Source organism: Saccostrea cucullata, unplaced genomic scaffold (genome assembly GCF_032062105.1).
Source record: "Saccostrea cucullata isolate Sc308-1 unplaced genomic scaffold, CSIRO_AGI_Scuc_v1 ctg523, whole genome shotgun sequence".
In the NCBI taxonomy this organism is placed as follows: domain Eukaryota; kingdom Metazoa; phylum Mollusca; class Bivalvia; order Ostreida; family Ostreidae; genus Saccostrea; species Saccostrea cuccullata.
The window spans coordinates 126956-146437 of record NW_026920820.1 but is presented as its reverse complement, the minus strand read 5'-3'; the positions used below and the strand labels follow the sequence as shown (position 1 = coordinate 146437).

General features: G+C 34.2%; 1 protein-coding gene across 2 annotated transcripts in view; it reads right to left on the bottom strand.

Moving 5' to 3' along the window:
* Positions 1–455: 455 nt before the first annotated feature.
* The window catches only part of LOC134258339 (uncharacterized), a 38925-nt gene continuing 19898 nt past the window's right edge, over positions 456–19482 (bottom strand). For both annotated transcript variants that reach the window (XM_062740861.1, XM_062740860.1), the window contains exons 2-11: positions 13659–18051; positions 11724–12350; positions 11256–11425; positions 10667–10709; positions 8003–8107; positions 7433–7549; positions 6997–7086; positions 6215–6283; positions 5149–5358; positions 456–2562 (exon numbers count right to left, since the gene is read on the bottom strand). In XM_062740861.1, coding sequence (XP_062596845.1) covers positions 5162–5358; positions 6215–6283; positions 6997–7086; positions 7433–7549; positions 8003–8107; positions 10667–10709; positions 11256–11425; positions 11724–12350; positions 13659–17976 — 5736 coding nt within the window. In that variant the 5' untranslated portion in view covers positions 17977–18051 and the 3' untranslated portion in view covers positions 456–2562; positions 5149–5161. The remainder of the gene's footprint in view (positions 2563–5148; positions 5359–6214; positions 6284–6996; positions 7087–7432; positions 7550–8002; positions 8108–10666; positions 10710–11255; positions 11426–11723; positions 12351–13658; positions 18052–19482) is intronic.

The following is a 19482-nucleotide window of genomic DNA, read 5'->3' as shown; positions in this document are numbered from 1 at the left end:
GTATATTTACTATATCAACACCGGAGTATTGAGGTGAAATGGTGATCCGTGTCATTTCATGTTATTATCCCGCATTACCTTCGTTTACATTTTAAAAAAGAATTCAATACTTTTGAGTTGTTTATCTTACTTAAGAAAATTGCACAATTTAGACCCTAGAGAAACCTTCATTCATTCATATATCCATATTTGCTGTAATACAATATGATATAGCTCATTCTTATATTCAACACCCCCTTTTATTCATGAACTAGAGGCGCTAATGTCATTTTAAACCTTTCCATTGTACGAAAACAGTCATGAAATCAGATGAGGAATATCGGTATTTTCTAATCCAATGCCTTTTTAAAATGTGATCATCGCGCTATTTATCCATTACATCAAACCTCATCTGTTATAAGCTATTGATATCATACTGTCGGTATACCTTTTCTCCAATAAATTAAACAAGATCAATAAATACAAACTTCTTTATTTTGTCAAGCAATCCACTCATATTTGTGAAGAATTGCAACCATGTCATGAAAATAATAATTGCACAATAACTATACAATTGATATTTAAGTACATTTGTATAATTATATAACAATTTACACTCAATTATTCATGTAACTATGTATTACATTATAATAGTAACACATCAACACATGAAATACAGTTTTTAAATAATTTTTCCTGTTGAAATATAACAATTCCATGTTGATAAAAGGGTACATGTAGAGAATATGTCAGATGGTCTCATGTGTATTTGAAATATTCCTTCTTCCCTTGTGTGAGTTTAATTTTTCTATTTCATGATATACATGTATAAATTCACATAATTGTGATATCATTAGAATACTATAACTTTTAATTTTGTATTAACAAGCATATAAACATATATGTACAGTGAAAAAAGCATCTACAATTCCATGTTGATAAAAGTGTACATGTAAAGAAGAGAATATGTCAGATGGTCTCCTGTGTATTTGTAAAATACCTTCTTCCCTTGTGTGAGTTTAATTTTTCTATTTCATGATATACATGTATAAATTCACAAAATTGGGATATCATTAGAATACTATAACTTTTAGTTTTGTATTAACAAGCATATAAACATATATGTACAGTGAAAAAAGCATCTTTTCACGAATTTATTAGGGGAAAAACTATCAAATTGGACAAAAACAACAATTAACTATTCAACAAAATGAAATTATAGCTAATTAAACAAGTACAAATGAATAAATTAAAAAAAAAATAACCTACTGATTAGTAGCAATATGAACATTAGTATCCTATGTACAAAGCAGCAAGGATGAGTAAATGCTTGGCAATGCAAAGGATGATGGATATATATAACTATAAAATGAGATGTTCACTATAAAGCAGCATATTATTCATAAAGCCTTCTCAAATGTGTAAACAAACCATACTGATTGAAAAGAAAAGGTATAGTTGGCCAAATTTTGTCCCTCAGTAGGCATTAAAATTGCTGATTACTTTGAATGTCATTCAATAAAAGGGGCAAAAAAGGTCCTTAACATACCTAGTTCTTAAAATCTGCATGAGATAAATGAAATGTGTACATCTTCTCTTTGCTAGACTCATTGTTTGAAGTTATTCGGTCAGCTTGCCTGTTTGCTCACAATAAATTACACTTTACATATTCCATCACCTTGCTTCTTTGGTCAACTAAACAACATCCTTTTATTCAATAAATCCTATCTAAATCTGTTTATTCCTTTTCTGTGAATTGAAATAAATTCTAATTTTTTTTTTCATGAATAGGTTATCAAAATAAAATTGATATAAGTGACAAATATGTTCTGATAATATGATCAATTAAATCAAAAATCAAGTTTTGTTATTATAATTATCTGAAAAGTGCATAAAAAGTGACTAACATGGTTTCTGTAAAAGTGCCTTGAAATTTGATAAATATAGTTTTGTTAAAAATATTAAGTTTTTAGACAATATCATATTACAATGTTCATGTGTAAATATGTATAACATTGAAATATGCTATTTCTTTGAAATGAGGGATTTAGTCTGTAGTTGAGCAAAACTGAACATTCAACATACATAGTCTTTCATAGCTAAAATATGGACATTTAGCATATTTGGTAAAGCATAGCTATAAACCAAGCTATAGCAGTAAAACCCATTGTCCAATCAGGCTCTTACATTGCCATTCTTTCCTTGCAACTAAACTATTAACTTATCATCTTATGCTAGAAACAATTGTTCTATTTCATCAGTTTTTCCTACATTTTGTCCATGTTGGTAAATTTGTAGATCAAAGTCTAGGTATTTTTAAGTCCAGATAGAGATTGTAATTTCTTTCACACACAATGCTAGTTACTTTCATTCTACATCATAGAGACACATGTATCTTTAATAACTCCTCCTATATTTCCTTTAGCCTTGAAGATTAATTCTTTCACTTTACTGGGCGTTTGACCCTCCAAGTTGTAATTTTGTCCATTGCCCCCTACTCACCACGGGGAGGTGGAAGATGATCGAGTAGGATAATCGTGATGAAGAGATCTGATGAGAGCATATATATACACTTGCATGTACCTAAAAATAAATAGTTTATACTTTTACATGTTCCTAGGTCTTAAATATATGTACCCAAACCCAAAATTTTGAAAAATTCAATGACATATTTTGGTAATTTTTTTATATCAAAAAAATCACAAATGATTCTCAACAAGTGCTCAAGTAAGACATGGCTAATACCAACATATAATGATAACATATTCCTTATAAACTAAATAAACTACAGCTCAATGCAACTCACATGGTTTTTCGCACAAATTAAGGTCACATTGTCTTAATGCAAAATTGTTTGAGGAATTTCCACCCTCACAATTTTATAGGTTCAAAGTACAAAAACTGCATTTATTTTCATTCAATATACTTTAAACTTTTCATTTATTGCGAAAAAATGTATAGGTCACCATATTATTTAAGATGCGAAACATAAATAAATGGAATTGTATGTCCACATAAAAAATTGTACATTTTTTGTAAACAATATTGAGAAAATATGTAAAAACTGGTTAAAATGCATTATTCTGATGCTGAGTGTTCCTAAATACTTCCTGCTTAAAAGATACTTTTGAATTGTGAATGTCAGGTAAACTAATTTACAGTAAAGCAAATGCCAGAATGAAGAGACCTTAGAAGGAGTTATTGCCCTTGTCAACATTTATCAAAGATTGAATAATTGATTAATTATAGAAAATATGCATTTTTTGAATTCTTTAACTGAACTATATTTATCATAACACCTATTGTAAAGCATTCTTCCAAGAGATATTTTTCTATTAGATGTGAATTTAAACTAATACAGTTTTTGCAAAAACTTATGAGATCATAGGAGGGTGGAATTACTTAAAGGTGAAAACAAAATATATTTTTAAAATGATTTATAACTTAATTTTGATCATATTCCATTACTTTAAACATAATTCACACATAATAATTGGTAGAATTTTAATATGCTCTTGGATGATATATATAATGAGAGTTAAATGTTTTTTTTCATGGTTTCTCTTCAAATGCAACCATCTTTGTATCCATTCATTTTAAAGCATACTTTTGCCTTGCCTTCGTACAGAAACAGTGCAGTTCATGTAACTTCTGTATTTTCTGTACTTTAATATGACACTATTGACTAAGGTGCAAGATGATAGAAGTATTTCTCATTTGTTTGACTGCTTTCCATGTTAAGAAGATGACATTTTTTCAGGTTAACTTCCTGAAATCTAGCATCATGAAAGTTACCTATTAACACAAAATTTCAAAGTTTCAGACCATAAATGTAAAAAAAAAAAAAATACTTTTCAATATTTACAATCTACTTTGTTGAAAGATAAACAATACTTTATTATCCTATCCTTTCACATGATTTCTTTATGCAGCTTTGTCATTTTTCTGCACTGCATTTTGACAAAATCATGACAAGTATCGAAAATGTGCAAAGTACCTAGAAAAATACTCATCTGTAAGAAGTCAATTTGAGGATTTCAACCAAAATAGTATCAAAGAAAGTTCAATTAATTAATTTGTAAATACCTATGTAAGAATCAAACAAATTTAACATCATATGATTTATAAACAAATTCCTTTTAGAACATTGACTTTTAAAACTTAAGATAATGATTTTAGAGAATATGCACCTTTAACATAAAATATTTCATAATATAAGGCCTGTACCTCTTACTGAAACTCGATAATTTTAAGTTTTATTGCAAGAAAAATGTGACTTTAATTCGAATCAGGGGTTTAAAATACGGTGGTCCAAGCTCCATGACCCAAAGTTTATGGGGGAGAACTAGCTAATTGTTACCTTCAAATTAGTCAAATAGTCCGTGGGACTAGTAGTTTTGAGAAAAAAAAATTTTAATCCCATGATTTTAATGGGCCCATTTCAGAAATTCTGTCCCAGTCCCAAATGAAAATATGCCTATATTTTCCCTAAATGTAATGGAAGTTATCTCATAAAAAACTTACGAAATATGCGATCAAATTCAGTTTGTTTATTGCATGTTTTAAAGTAGAGTTCAAACAGGGTTTTGTGGTTGTTCAGCCATGTTGGAGTTTTCTTCATTAGTTAATTCATACCATTATTGTTTTTGATGCAAGTAATTAGATAATTCATACCAAGAATAGTCTTGATTTGTGATAACAATTGTTTGTTTAAGTACTACAAAGACAAAAACAAAGCATTCTGACAATGCTGTTTTAATGTCTGGGTTTTCTGGAAGATTCCCCAAGTAATTAAGCCAAATTGAAGCTGAAATTCCCAATTCTTAGGGCCGAAGCCCCCAGTCCCAAAGTACTGACAGAAACCCCCACTGTAATCAAATTAAAAACTGGTTAAAACTAAGCATGTTTTTTGATAACTTTAGACCAGTAATTTTATAATATGGACTTGTGAAATTTACTAGCTTAATAGTCCTTGGACCAGAGAATTTTTATGGAAAATTTAACCCCCCTGATTTTTGCAAAAAACCATGTTAAAAAGTCTGTTGAACTGTAAGTATAAAGACCACAAGATGCCAAAAATAAAGTATAGATAATTTGATAGAACATTAATTCTGTGTATAGGATAACCAAGCTTTTTTTCTAACCAACTTACAGTATATTTCTACTTACCAAGAGTCATGAATTAAGCGAAGTAAGTTTTGACTGTGCCCTTGATGAGTTCTGCACAGAGGGGGCACCTCCTCATGGCAGGGGCACAGTCCAGACAGCAAACTAAGTGACCGCAGGGCAGGAAGGCGGCGGCCACATCCTTGTCACAACACACCTTACACACTATAGTCTCTGTCAGACCTAGGAAGTCCTCCTGTAGTACCTGCTTCTCTGTAAAAATAAACAAGAAGTATCTGTAAAACATGAAGTGCACAGCAGCAACAAAGTTGAAAAAAGCTATTTTTAACATAAAGATCACAAGGCCATTGACCTTGGTGTCATTTGAAAGAACTCAATTAGTGAAGTTTGAATATCAAATATGCACTCTCTATATCCGATGGGTCAAAAGTTTTGGTGAATATTCAAAAAGCTATTTTTAGCATATAGTTCACAGTCAAGGTCACATACTAAATATGAATTCAAGTCTCTATCTCTCATGGTTCAAAAGTTATGGCAAAGGTTAAAGTTTGCAGATAAACACACATATAGACAGCACAAAAACATTATGTGCCCCCAATCTATTGATCAGGGTGCATAAAAACCCTGAAATTAAGAACTAGAATGGATGTATTCAAAACACCTAGAGGACCCTCATTCCCCTTAAAAAAGCAAACTCTGATAAAATGTGATTTTTGGAAAAGCACATTAATTTGAATTGAGACAGAAACAACCCCCTCCCCCCAAACTACTCAACTACCCACCCCTATCCTTCAAAAGTGCAATAAAAGCCTGAATTTCATTATCTAAATATGTAACAAATCCAGATATTTGGCTTTGATATACTTAGCATCAGACAGAAGATGATCTAAATACTCTAACATTTTTGTTCTACACACATACAGAGGAGAGACAGATAGAAATATGGACATACACAGTAATTTCAATAATATTCCAACAACCAACCCTACAACTGCAGGTTTATAAATCATGCTCAATTGATACAATTGAGGCATATTCTGAGATAGCTGTAGTGAATTAGACTATTTAAGCCTATAAGCCATGTAGCACATGTAGCTATAATCTTTACCTTGTTTTTCTCTTTGATCATATCCATATTCTCTTGGTTGATTATCCAGTCTTGCATCTGTCCGATTTTCTACATAATTAAGAACATCAATTCAAGATTATTTCACATGTAGGTAAAGGGGAAGAACTCTCCAGTTTTTAAAGGCAAATATGTCATCCTGATTTAAATAGGTTACACTTATCTAGTATAAAAGTATGGCCAAACAGAGCAGCCCTTTACAACAACAAAGCAACAAAGTTATAAAAGATTTCTGCTAATTAAACAAAATAATTTATTAGGTTGTCCATAATTTCAAACCTTACTTTCATGTTAAATATATTTACTTCATTCTAGCATGTAACCTTTAACCTATAATTGTTCTCTCCACAGGATCCAATTTATTTATTTAAAATTAATAATATTTTATTCTAATTTTTGTTGTTTCCAATAATAAGTCACTTCCCAAATCAGCACATCACATACATTTAAATGTAATACTGAGATATTATGAGGAGTTATCAAACTTTAAACAATATACGGCAATATATTTACCGAGCATTTACCCATTTCAAGATCATTTACCTGAACAATTTTAATGGATAACATGTCAATATAATTGGAAATCCCAAAACTTAATTCATTTAAATTTCACTTATCATTCAAATGAAATTAAAGTCGTAATTACAAAACTTGAAATAACTTTTCTCAACGAAAAAGGTATAGCTACGCTGCTACATGTACAAGATACTGCATTTATAGTATATTAAATCATACACAACCATTGTAACAAAACAATGTCTTACCCTCTAGTGCTGATGCACCTACAGAGGTCATGCTCTCAGCGGTATTCCCAGAATTCACTCTGTTCACCTCCCCAGCAGAGGGGTCAATTCCTACAATTCATGACATCATAAGTAAAAAATAATTCTAAGAATAAGAAAGCTATACAACAGGATATCTAGACCTTGTCTCAGAACTGATACTTATTGCCTTAAATAAAAATTAAAGTAACTCGATTACAAGGAAGTTACTTTCAGATGGATTACTCAAAGAATTTTTTTTCAGAAAGATTTTCAAATGTGAGATGCAAAGATAAGATAATCTGCAATTATGTCTGGGTTTTCAAGCAGGAATTTAAAGGGAAAGGCTGGGAAGGAAATTATCAATGACATATGCTCCATACATCATTTGTAGTCAATGGACTAGTTAACTTGACCACATTAGAGTCACTGCTGTTACCTGGTATTGTTAAGGGGGTCTCCCCCGGCCTCTCTGTGTTCTCTTGATCTTGACTCTCCAGTATCTCTATGATGTCTAGTATGGCAGACGCAGTCATGGGTGGAGGGTGTCTTCTTCCTTCAAAGTTAAAGATTTTTACATAATATTCTATTGGACACAAAATCAGTAAACAGGATGCATTTTTTGCATTGTCCTTAAAAAATGACCAAAATACTTGTAGTTTTTTGCCCTTGTAAACAAATTCAGGGGTACATAGTTAATGCTCTGTTTGTCCGAAAAGAAACTTTAACCTTGCTTGTAGTTTTTGAGTAGGTGAGCATATGACACAGGAGTATTCCTCATGACAAGACCTTGCTTTTGGTACCACCAAATCTGACCTTTTGACCTTGGAGTTTGACTGACTTTAAAAAATATCACACTCTTGCCATAACTTTTAAATGGTTGGTACTGGGACTTTCATTTGTATTCTGTGTGACAAGACCTTTGGACTCTTAACAACTTTGACCTTTTGACCTTGACCTTGGTAGATTGACTAATAGGTTAAGAGGGCTGGACTCTATATAATCTTACCAGGTTTGAGGTTTCTCCTCCAGTTATTCATGGATCTCTGTATAATCTGGTTGGTGTATCCCATCTCCCTCAGGGCCTGGGCTATTGCAGTCTCCTCATCTCTCTCTGTTTACAATAATATAAGATAAAAATGTATATATTGGTATAATATTGCCCCTCGAGAAAAACCCAGATTTAAGCTGGTACTGCTGTCAATGTGGCCTTCCTAATTTCCACACCAGTCTTTTTGAAGATTTTAATTTATCTTTAAATAGTGACACTATATCATCGACACCATCAAGTATACATACTCTACCAAACACTTCATTTTTTGGTGATCCTATTCTCGTATCTTCTCCAAAACAAGAGCAATTCAAAAAGCCATTACACAATAACAAGGCAAGGATATTATCTATAATCATGATAAACTTCCAGAGTATTAGACCCAAACGTGAGGCATTCTGGAGCATGCTGGTAATTCAATTGATGGATATACATGTAACTATCCAACTACCATCAGTCAACAGTTTATAGAAACATTTAGTGATCTTGGATGTCAGCAAGTCATCGACTTCCCAACACTGGTAATAACATCCTTGACATCTTTGCAACAAATAGACCATCCCTTCTTAATAAAGCAAGATCACTTCCAGGACTTGGCGATCAAAACATTGTATTAATTGACATCAACTCTACACCACATCAACGCCATCCAGTGAGGAGACTTGTATATCTTTGGTCTAAAGCAGACACCGAGACTATTAGTTCTGATTTAACAGAGAATCTGGATAAATTTCATCAACATGCCATCAACAATGCACCAGTAGATTGATGTGGAATGACTTCAAGAAGATCTGCACTCATTCCATTAATACACATGTACCATCAAAGTTCACTTCAAATCGCTTCAATCAACCATGGTGTGATAGAAACATCCAGATAGACAGACTCAGTAGAAGGAAACGTCGTGCACATAGGATAACAAACACCCAGAATGATTGGAGAAAACATCGTGAGGCCCAGAGTACCAACAGGAAAGAGTGTAGAAGGTCATACCACAAATATATTAACAATATGTTAGGAGAGGAGGGCCATTCCAACAAGATGATATACTCGTACATCAAGAATAATCGCTGTGACAGTTCAGGTGTCTCTCCCTTGCGGAAAGAGGGTTTGCTTCACTCCTGTCCAAAGAATAAGGCAGATATCTTGAATCAAAAGTTTTCATCTGTCTTCTATACAGAGTGACTTAGTAACCTTCAGGAAGAGACGATCATGCGAAAGTCAACTGATAACAACAATCTGTGATCTAGCAAGCAGCCTCGACCAACACCAACAGATAGATGCAGTCTTACTTGACTTCAGCAAAGCCTTTGATAAAGTCCCCCACCATCGATTAGCCATCAAACTGGAGCACTATGGTGTGAGAGGACAGACCCTGGAGTGGATCAAAAGCTTCCTATCTGACAAAAGAAAACAAGTAGTTGTTGATGGAGAGATGTCATCACCTGCTCCTGTAACATCTGGAGTACTTCAGGGCACAGTGCTTGGCCCACTGTTGTTTCTGGTTTACATCAATGACCTATCATCCCGAGTCAAATCAACAACAAGGCTATTTGCTGATGATTGCCTGCTGTACCGTAGGATAGGTTATGAGGAGGACACAAGCACTCTCCAGGAAGACTTGAACCAGCTACAAGTATGGGAGTCTGAGTGTCTGATGAGCTTCAACCCAGAAAATGTGAAGTTATACGCATCACCAGCAAAAGCCAACACCACCACTTCTTTCCTGAGTCGTAATCTTTCTGGTTTCTCACGGTCCATCAAGGCAACCGTAGTGAGACCTCAGGTGGAATATGCCTCTACAGTATGGGATCATACCAACAAGACCCACATCAATAAGATAGAGGTGGTACAACGAAGAGCTGCACGTTACATCATGGGCGACTATAGCAGGGAGAGCAGCATAACATCCATGCTCAATCATCTCCATCTTGATACCCTGCAGTCCAGGCGGATAACATCACGAGCCACCATGACGTACAGGATTGTGAATGGATACATCGACACCATCTAGTCATTTACATCCTGTAAACAGCAGTAACACTAGAGAAAATATTTAGAGATTCCTACAACCATTTTGTCACTTAAAATGTTATCAGGACTCCTTCTTTCCAGCCGGAGTAGTAATCTCAAACTCACTTACACCAGTTATAGTTCACTCGAGGCCTTCAAAGCCAGAATTTAGCCCCAGATCCTACCCATTTAAATTATTGAAGATTTTATCCAGATTTTAACGAGATCTTCCTCAGCATGATTTTAATCTTTTAAACATGTGCAATAATGCCAAACTTTGGAACCAGGCACATTACTGGAAGAAGAAGAAATTTATTCATTTAGTATTATCAAGTAGTTACTATCTTGAGGTAACCCCAGATGTCAAATTATAGTAAAAATGTTAACAAATTTGCCAGTGTATTATTTATCAGAGGTCACAAGAATTTTTTGCTAAATAAGAGTAGTTCCTCTTGCAAAATTAGGTAAAAAAAAATAATCATGAATATCTTTAGCAATATACTATCAAGTACAATGCATGATCATGACCTTGGAGTAGGTACATGTACGGGGAAATCATAATACATGTAATGATAAACAGATTACTTTTTGTCCCGCTTGATGTCTTACCAACTGGAGGTGGAAGTTGTGAAGATGGTTGGAGACCAGCCTCCTGAAATAAATAGAATTTACAATAAATTGATGACATTTACATTACCAAACACTTCAAAAGTTTTACTTTAACTTTGTGTACATGTAGTATGTATTTCTTTGATATTTGCAACATAATATTAATTTTTCCAAGTGAATGGTCAAGTGCCTAATATGCAAGTCAATTCCACAGGTTTTCATCTGTTCCTCTGGGGTGGGGGTTATGAACATAACTTACATGGAATGCAGTTGCATTTAAACTTCAGAGATGATAGCATCTTAATTTTTTTTTTTAATTTTTCTATTTTACACAGAGATGTAAATATTAGGAATCACTGTCTAGTTTGCTGGGCATTTCAGGAAAATAAATGCAGAAATATGCGATAATTCCTGCATTACAGCATATTAGCTCAAGTTTCCAACAGACTTTAATGCCCTGGCCTACCCACAAATTAAAACAATGAATTCCTTAAATCAACTCCACAGTTCTTTCAAAATGTATGCTAGGTTTTCATTTAATCACACAGGTCTAAGACATCAAAAATAAATTCATTAACAAAATAGAAACCTGTTCCTGATGCCTTCTCTGTACTCTGGCTACATATTTATCTCCCTTGTTGTTCCGTAGGAAGGCACACCGCGGGAACCATCTGGCATGCTCCATCCATGGTTCATCAGTCCTGTCCCAGTTCCTTAGGCCTCCACCACAGAAAAAACACCTGGCATAGTCCCCATATCCTGTAAAAAAAAAAAAAAACATGAATTTAACATTTACCATTTTCAAACAAATGGTTAACCTTAAAATAAAAAGTATACATACTATGATACATTCTATGATTAAAATCATTAATAGCCCAAAACACACTGCAAATAGTAAAATGTGTCCCATTCTAGGATCAGCCTTAACATGCTAAAGGAAAAGGATTAAAATCTGTTTTTCTACATAAATTCTTCAGGTATTAATTCCCCTAATGATAAATCTTTTGAAAAATGGGGATCTGACTTTTTAAATCTAAGAAGCAATGTAATGTCAAACCTGCATAGAAATATCCAGCTCTTGCCATTTCCCTTGGTGTTTGAGCCATGTGTGAAGGCCACCCATCAAACGAGCTTAGTCTGGTGGAATACACAGCATAGGCCGGGTACTTAGGCTTGTCAAAGTTAATCCCCAATGGGTCAAGCTGAGCCAGTCTCTCGGCAGAGGTGGGGGCAGGAGGGTTGGCACCACTCTGTGGGGGCCCGGGAGGATTAGCACCACCTTGTCTGGTAGCAGAACTTGAAGCTGATGAACTGGTGTTTGTTGTGTTTTGACCACTGGTTGTCTGGCTCGACTGTCTGGATTGGGTTGATGCTGGGGGCACATTTACAGCAATGGTTACACTAGTAGCCTGTGCTCCTCCAACAGGACTTGGTTCTAACGGTCTGGACTGGGGCTGAATCTCCCCTCCTGCTAGTCCTGGAGCTGATCCTGGTTCTGATGAGGAACTAGATGTAACAGAAGGCTCAGGTTGTAGGGAGGATACCGTCTCCTCTTCAGTGCCTGGCACCTCCTGGACTGCTCCCTGACTGGCGCTGGCTGCTGCCTTAGCTCTGGCTTGTTCTTCTTTTTTTTTCTTTTTCTTGTCTCTCTTGAGTTTGGATTTACTAGGTGTTTGCAGGGAGGCTTAAATAAAAATTAATGAAAAAAATATTCCATATTTATTCTAACTATAAAACATGATAAAACAAGATCTTCTTTAATACACTAACCACACTGTTGAATAGATGTACTAAATTGAATGGGGAACACGGCTTTTCAAAACAAGACATGATATATGGATATTGAATTTAGAATGATGTTTGATTATAAGAATCAAATTGAACCCAAATAAATCTAAATTTTGCATATAATCGATACTTGATAGCATTTTTTTTCCCAGTAAAATTACACTGTATGTGTATTTTTATTGCAAGTTCAGTTAAAAACATGCTTATTCAAACAATCTTAGACAATTGTTTTTCATTATTAAAGAAATAAATGATGGTAGCTTTATTTGACTGCATAACAGTCAGATGAGGCCATCATTAAAATTTGTTTTGTGTACTCCGACCCATATTTTTATAAGTTGGATACGTAGATCAGTAAATAGGTAGTAAATCAAACAAAATATGTCTTATTGTTGGTTTTATTCAATAAGATCAAAATAAGATTTTAAGGTACCCAACCCACATTAGGACCAAATTTTCTAACCTTAACTATATGAATTATTAGTAAGATATCCTGATATTATTTTAAAGCATTTTAGAGTAGAAATGGATTTACCATGAGAAATTTTCAAAAGATTTATTACCCAAGCAGAAATTAATTATTGAAGATCTATTGCATTGAAGTCTATGGAAGGAAGTACGTTTTTCAAGATAAAAAAATAAATACTACAAATGTCAAAAAATGCTCTGGTGGAAAGATGTATTTGATCTTTGGGAATAAACAAAAAAAAAAAGAAATAATTTTTTTACCAAACAGATTTTTTTAAAATTAATTTTTATTGAGTAAAATCAAAGGGAGATAACTCGTCAAGAGCAGGAAAAGGTAATAAAGTAGGACATGTCCCGCTCTTATATTCCGATACTCAAAGATGAAAATTAGTTCTAAATACACCGAGTATTCAGCCCATACATATCTATTATGCATTCAATTCCATTGAATCTGAGGCTAATATGAATCGGATACCTTAATGCAAATGTCCAGAAAAAATTTTCAGTAAAAGTTTACTTCAATTTTCATCAGCTGTTAATTAAAAGTAGATTGGAGCCATGTCCTAAATTTCACTCGTCAGTGAAAATTTTTCCTTGATATCAGTAAACAGACAAATATATATGCAGAGCCCTGATTTTGAATGCAATACTTTAAGATAAAAAATTGTGATTTAGCAGTTTTAAACAAACAGAATTCATAAAATGATGTCAAATAAGGATATTTATAACATTTTACCTGGCTCCTGTTCCGTCCCCTGGTCCACACCTGCATCATCAACTGATGCCTCAGCAAGTGCTGGCTGTGGTGACTGCCTTGCCTGGTCTTGTGGTAAATCCGTGGTATTAGATGATGCCCCAGTACTCCCAATGTTTAGGTTTCGTAGATGCTCAGTTGCAACTCTCTGTAGATCGTCCTCGTTTCTGTTTGGCACTGGTGAGTTGTTTCTTCTAGAACCATGAATAGGAACATTATTGGTTGGTCTTCCATTAATGAAAGGACAATCAGGTGATATTTGTCTGTGCACTGCCTCAATATTGGATTCTGCACTCCATTCGTTATAAGTCTGGCGACAGAAATAGCATCGTGTTTCTATGGTATGTCCTGTGTAGTAGAAGCCATTGTTAGCTAGTTTTATGGTAGAAATGCCAACATTAGCTGGGTAGGTTTGAAAAGTAATAATTCTGAACCATTCCAACCTCATCCTTGACTCTATTGCCTCCTCATCTCCATTTATAACTTGCTGTAAGAAGGTATCCAAGACTGCCTCTTGTTGTTGTTGTTCTATTGGACGTACCTCTATTAATGAATCAATCTGAAGGTCTCTGGAGATTTTCAGAAAAGAGTGCAGAAAGGAAAGCCCTTTTGGTATGGATTGAACAAGGAACAGCAAGTCTGGAATGGACATGGTTTCAACTTCCTTTGAAGAGGGTAAAGAATGGTGGTGACATTTTTGAGATTTCTGATAATCTTTAAAGAATTTGATTGTTCCCATCCTAATTCTCTTCATTTCTTCAACATTCAGGTTGCGTGGGGCTCTAATTCTTACATCTTTGCTACTTTTCTGAGACAATGAGCTAGAATTTTTTGACAGTCTGAGGTATATAACATATTGAGGTAAGATTGATGAAGAACGAGATGAATTTTGACTTGTTGATTTACTGATGAGAGCACCAATGTCTTCTTGAATATGTGGACTAGAGTGAATATCCTCTGGAATGTGCCGAATACATGGGCCATTTCCTAGAAAATTTGAGTTTAATGGAACATTCTTTTGGTCATGTGTACTAGGAGAAACACTCCCTTGAACATGTGGATTAGATTGAATATTTTCTTCAGCATGTGAACTTGGTGAACCATCCTCTTGAATAAGCTGACTTGGTGAAACACCCACTTGAACATGCGAACTTGGTGAAACTTCCACTTGAACATGTGGACTTCGTGAAACACCTTCTTGAATATGTGGATTAGTTTGAACATTTCCTTGAACATGTGGACTAAGTGAAACAACCTCTTGAATATGCGGATTCCTTTGAACATTTTCTTGAACATGTGGTCTTGGTGAAACTCCCTCTTGATAATGTGGATTTGTTGGAACTTTTTCTTGAATATGCAAACTAGTTTCAATGTCCTCATTAGTGGGTGACTGGGTCCCATTTGAATAGTGAACACAACCAGGATTTCCACATTGAACATTGTTTTGTACACAATCAATATGGTTATTTTGCCAAACTCTTTTATGTAAGTCCTCCCCTGAATCACAATTTAATGTTGCACTACTTATTTGTTGTCTATCTTGGTGAACAGAAGTGATCTCTTCAAAGTCCACTTTCTCAATTTTCTTTCCTAATATTATAGATAATAATTTTTTTACCTCTTTCTCACCCAAACTTCTCAAAGTCTCTGTAAATTTCGAATAAGTGTCTGACTCATCATTTGAAGCCGTTTTAGAGTCTTGCTCAGACTCTTCCTCTTTTTTAGAGCCCACAATATGTTTTACATTCAAATGAAGTGGCTGGCACATTAATTCACAAATAGTGTTGCTTCTGCACATCATAATTTGTTGTCTACAGCATGTAGATGGTTTTAATGGTAGACATGATTCCTTGCAAGGGTATTCCTGCATTAAATTTATCTGTCCATAGAAAAGTAAAATGTCCTCCCTGCTTTCAAATTGATCCCAAGTATCATTACAGATAGGCATCTTTTTACCAAGTATATAGCTTTTATACAACAATGACAGCCACCAGTCAACATTTAACAATGTATCTGTATCTGCCATATCTGTAAGCATACAATTAGCTGCCCCTTTTGTTGATTTCACTTCTGATCCTGGCTCATAGCATTTCCAGTTTTCAGTGTTACAATTTGGAACCATTAGATTTGGAATCCTGACTTGCAATAGAGGACTCAATAAAGATATTTCTGGAAGCATCATTCCTGTATTCAGTTTACTCTCCATATGATCGTCTGCATCAATAATTTGGAGGGTTCTCTTGTGAAGCCCTTGATATTTTTCCAGTGACTCTCTCTGTAGTACTGCTCCAAAATCCAAGTACTTCACAATATCAGCCATTCTCAGATTGCAAAACACTGATCTCTCAAACTCTATACACCTCTGAGTATTTACATATATAACATTGTAATATCCTGCAAAGCAAGTTAAGCTATTCCAGCTTTTATAATCCTCAGGACCTTTGCTCTTAGAAACTATCATATTTTCCAGTGTCAAGCAGTCATGATTTATAAGATTACCGGTAGAGAGAGCAGCTTTCATTTTCATTTCATTGCAGAAAATTTCCATGAAATTTCCTCCACAGTGTTGACATGATATAATGCTATTTTTCCTAGAGAATTGTTGCACATCTTCACAGATTTCTACATCAATGCCTGCTGTGGTGTTCCTTTCAATTAAAGGGATGCTACTATTCTCCAAACAAGGATCACCATTCCCACACTTAGGATCCATGTCCTTTGTAAAACAATTATAAATATTCTGTCCAAGAAAGCATGTCCATACATCAGCTATGTGTACAAATGTATTTATTACAATCTTAAGCTTCAACTTTGCAAATATTTCTGTTCTACTTCCATCTTGATAAGTAAGAAGAATTTTCTGTTCCATTGCACTGAACACTCTATCCACAGAAACTGCAGTAAATTCTTGTAAATTTTTTAGTTCCAACTCTCCCAGCTTTTTATATTTTACAAGATTTTCACATGTTGAACTCTCTTGATGGTCCAAATTTAAAGAAATTCTATTGGCTTCCTCTGCATGAACAACAGTTGGAGGATAACTCTCCAAGGAGCTATGGATTTCATCTCTGTCAGTTGGCAATGAATTTTCTTGCAATTCCACTAAATCTAAAGTAAATTGCTGACAGCTCTCTTCAGGGTCAATTATGCTTATTTGTTCGGAAGAAGACTTCATTCTTGCCACCATATTCTCAGAATTTGGAAGTTGATGGTTACTATTCTCCTTAGGTAACTTTGTTATTAGCATTTGATCTTCAGAAAGTGATCCACAGCTTAATAAATTATTATCCTCAAGTGACAAACTACAATTTCTAGAAGAACTACAAATATTAAAATCAATTTGAGGCACATTCTCCATACATTTATGCGTATGACTACTTGTTTTCTGACATTCTGTAGATTCACATTTAAGGTCATTCCTTTTTTCTTGTTCTTTCAGGGATTGCAAGTTTAAGAATTCATAAGATTGTGACCTTGCTTCCACTCTCTGACTGCCAAAAGTATCTAAATTTTGCTGCATATTTGAGTTCCTAGTTATAACTTGACTCTCACTCACCCATTGTGATGTGCCTGCTTGCCGACAACTTCCACTCTGTGAACAAAGTCTTTTAGATAAAGTGCTTCTCTCTTCAGGCAAATTGCCCCCGGAATGAACTTCTTTAACAAATACTGACTCACTCTCAAGAAGATTATCAGTGACAGAATCACCATTTTCATTGGAAATTTCAAACCCAACTGAACAACTTGAGAGGGAAACTGCATCTACTGAAATATTTCTTTCTGATGTAATGCTATCTTTGTCCAAATCAAGATCATTCCATGTTTGTGTTACATCATGAAGATTTTGCTTATCTTCATTTTGACATGGTGTAACTGAAGTTTTAAGCTCATCATCTGAAACCAGTTTGTCTGATGGTTGACATATCTGGGAACCAGCAGGTTTTATACAAAAATCCACCTCACTTCCCCAAGACTTATCAGTACAAGAATTAATGCCATTTGTTTTATTATGATGCCTCCTTTTTGTTTCATGTAAATCCTTATAGCAGTCCATCTGATTTGCATAATCTTTCTCATCCTGTTCACTGTATACCTCTTCAGAATTGTCCAAAGGAACTTTTTCAATCCTATACAGAGACTTACATAGTTTTACCTCAACTCTGAATTCTTCATGCTTTGTTTTCAATCTACAATTACCCCCAGATATCTCAAAAGTAATTTCCTCCTCTTGTCCATCCTGCCTGTGATTTTTCTTTTTCAACCTCACCTTACGAAAGAATTCCCTCGCTTTCTCCAACATTTTTGCTTCTTTAGTTTTCTTTCCCCCCTTTGTATCTCTGTCAGTATCTTTCTTTAGTTATTGCTTATTTTCAGTCTGCAAAAGAAAAAGATTTTAGCTATACAAGAGGCCCATATCTCAGTATTCACCTGAATCATCTTGACCATTCTTCAGAAAACATGGAAAAGATGTTTGGAATTTTTGGGAGGTTCATTTTTGATTCAGTAAAATTTATCTTTCATCTCTGTACCAATTATAGTTTCCCTAGTTCCCCAAATGGTACAGTAAGGTTTAAAATTTGCCTTGCTGTTCTGGAGAATATTTTTAAAAGATTTTAATTTACATACCTTTACAAGATGACCATATAGCAACCACTTACTTGGTTTGCTTGATTAAAATTAGTTGGAAATTGGTGATCACTACAGTAAGTTAAAATATATATATATACTGAAAGGACTAAATTAAATTAAAACTATTATTTCGAATCTGTTTTCCAGCATTGTTATCAAACATTTTAATTCATCTTTAATCAACAATTACCTAATCTTGTGCGACTTGGACTGATAATTCATGAGTTATTGAAATGGATGTGTCAGTACCCCCAACTTTAAAATAAATTATCATTATCTCCCTTGTACATCAGTAACAACCTGGATTTTCCTGTGAATTAAGATCACCACAGCATGTATCTTTCTCAAAGTATTATTATTCAACCCTTTCAAAGGCAGTCATAATGGTTGAGGGTAGTTCAAATACAACAAAATTCCCCCCTTCCAATGAATTTTCAATTTAGGATAGAATTTACAGAAACCAGCTGGTTTGGTACATGTGAATGTAAGAAAGTCTCGACAAACACTAGCTACATTTTCCCAGCATGAACATGATAAAAACATCACGCATACCAGAGTAAAATCGACATACATATAAAGTTACCAAGCTCACAGCCCAAATTAGAGCACAGTGTTTCCGTCAATTTTAGAGTGGAAATTATGAGGATGATTGTCTATTGTATAAATATCAGTTTCAGTTATAAATATAATGCCTTGGAAATAAGCGAGGTGGCTTGATGAAAAGTTCTATTTTGATGTGATGTTGTGAGTCAATGTCACCATCATGGTTGGTTGGAAACCTACCGTATATACTCGCCTATAAGTCGGTCCTCCTATAAGTCGGTTGTATTTTTTGAGATTATTTGGCAGGGATATGTCATTGACCCGCATATAAGTCGGTACAACTTTTAGCCACAATCTGATGACAATTCTGATGATTTACCCTGATTTCAATAAATATTTTTGTTTGAATGAAGTCAATATTTAACTTTAAATCATAAAAAATGCCCTTTAAAGATTAAAAAAATATAATTATTAAAAAGATGTACATAAAATACGTAATTAATGTATACTCAGTAATCTTTTAATACATAAATGATATAATATATCAATACTTTCTTAAACAATAGCTGTTGAAAAATGTTTAAAGAATGCTACAAATCGCCATCCAGAAAAATACCAGTCTTTTTATGTCTCG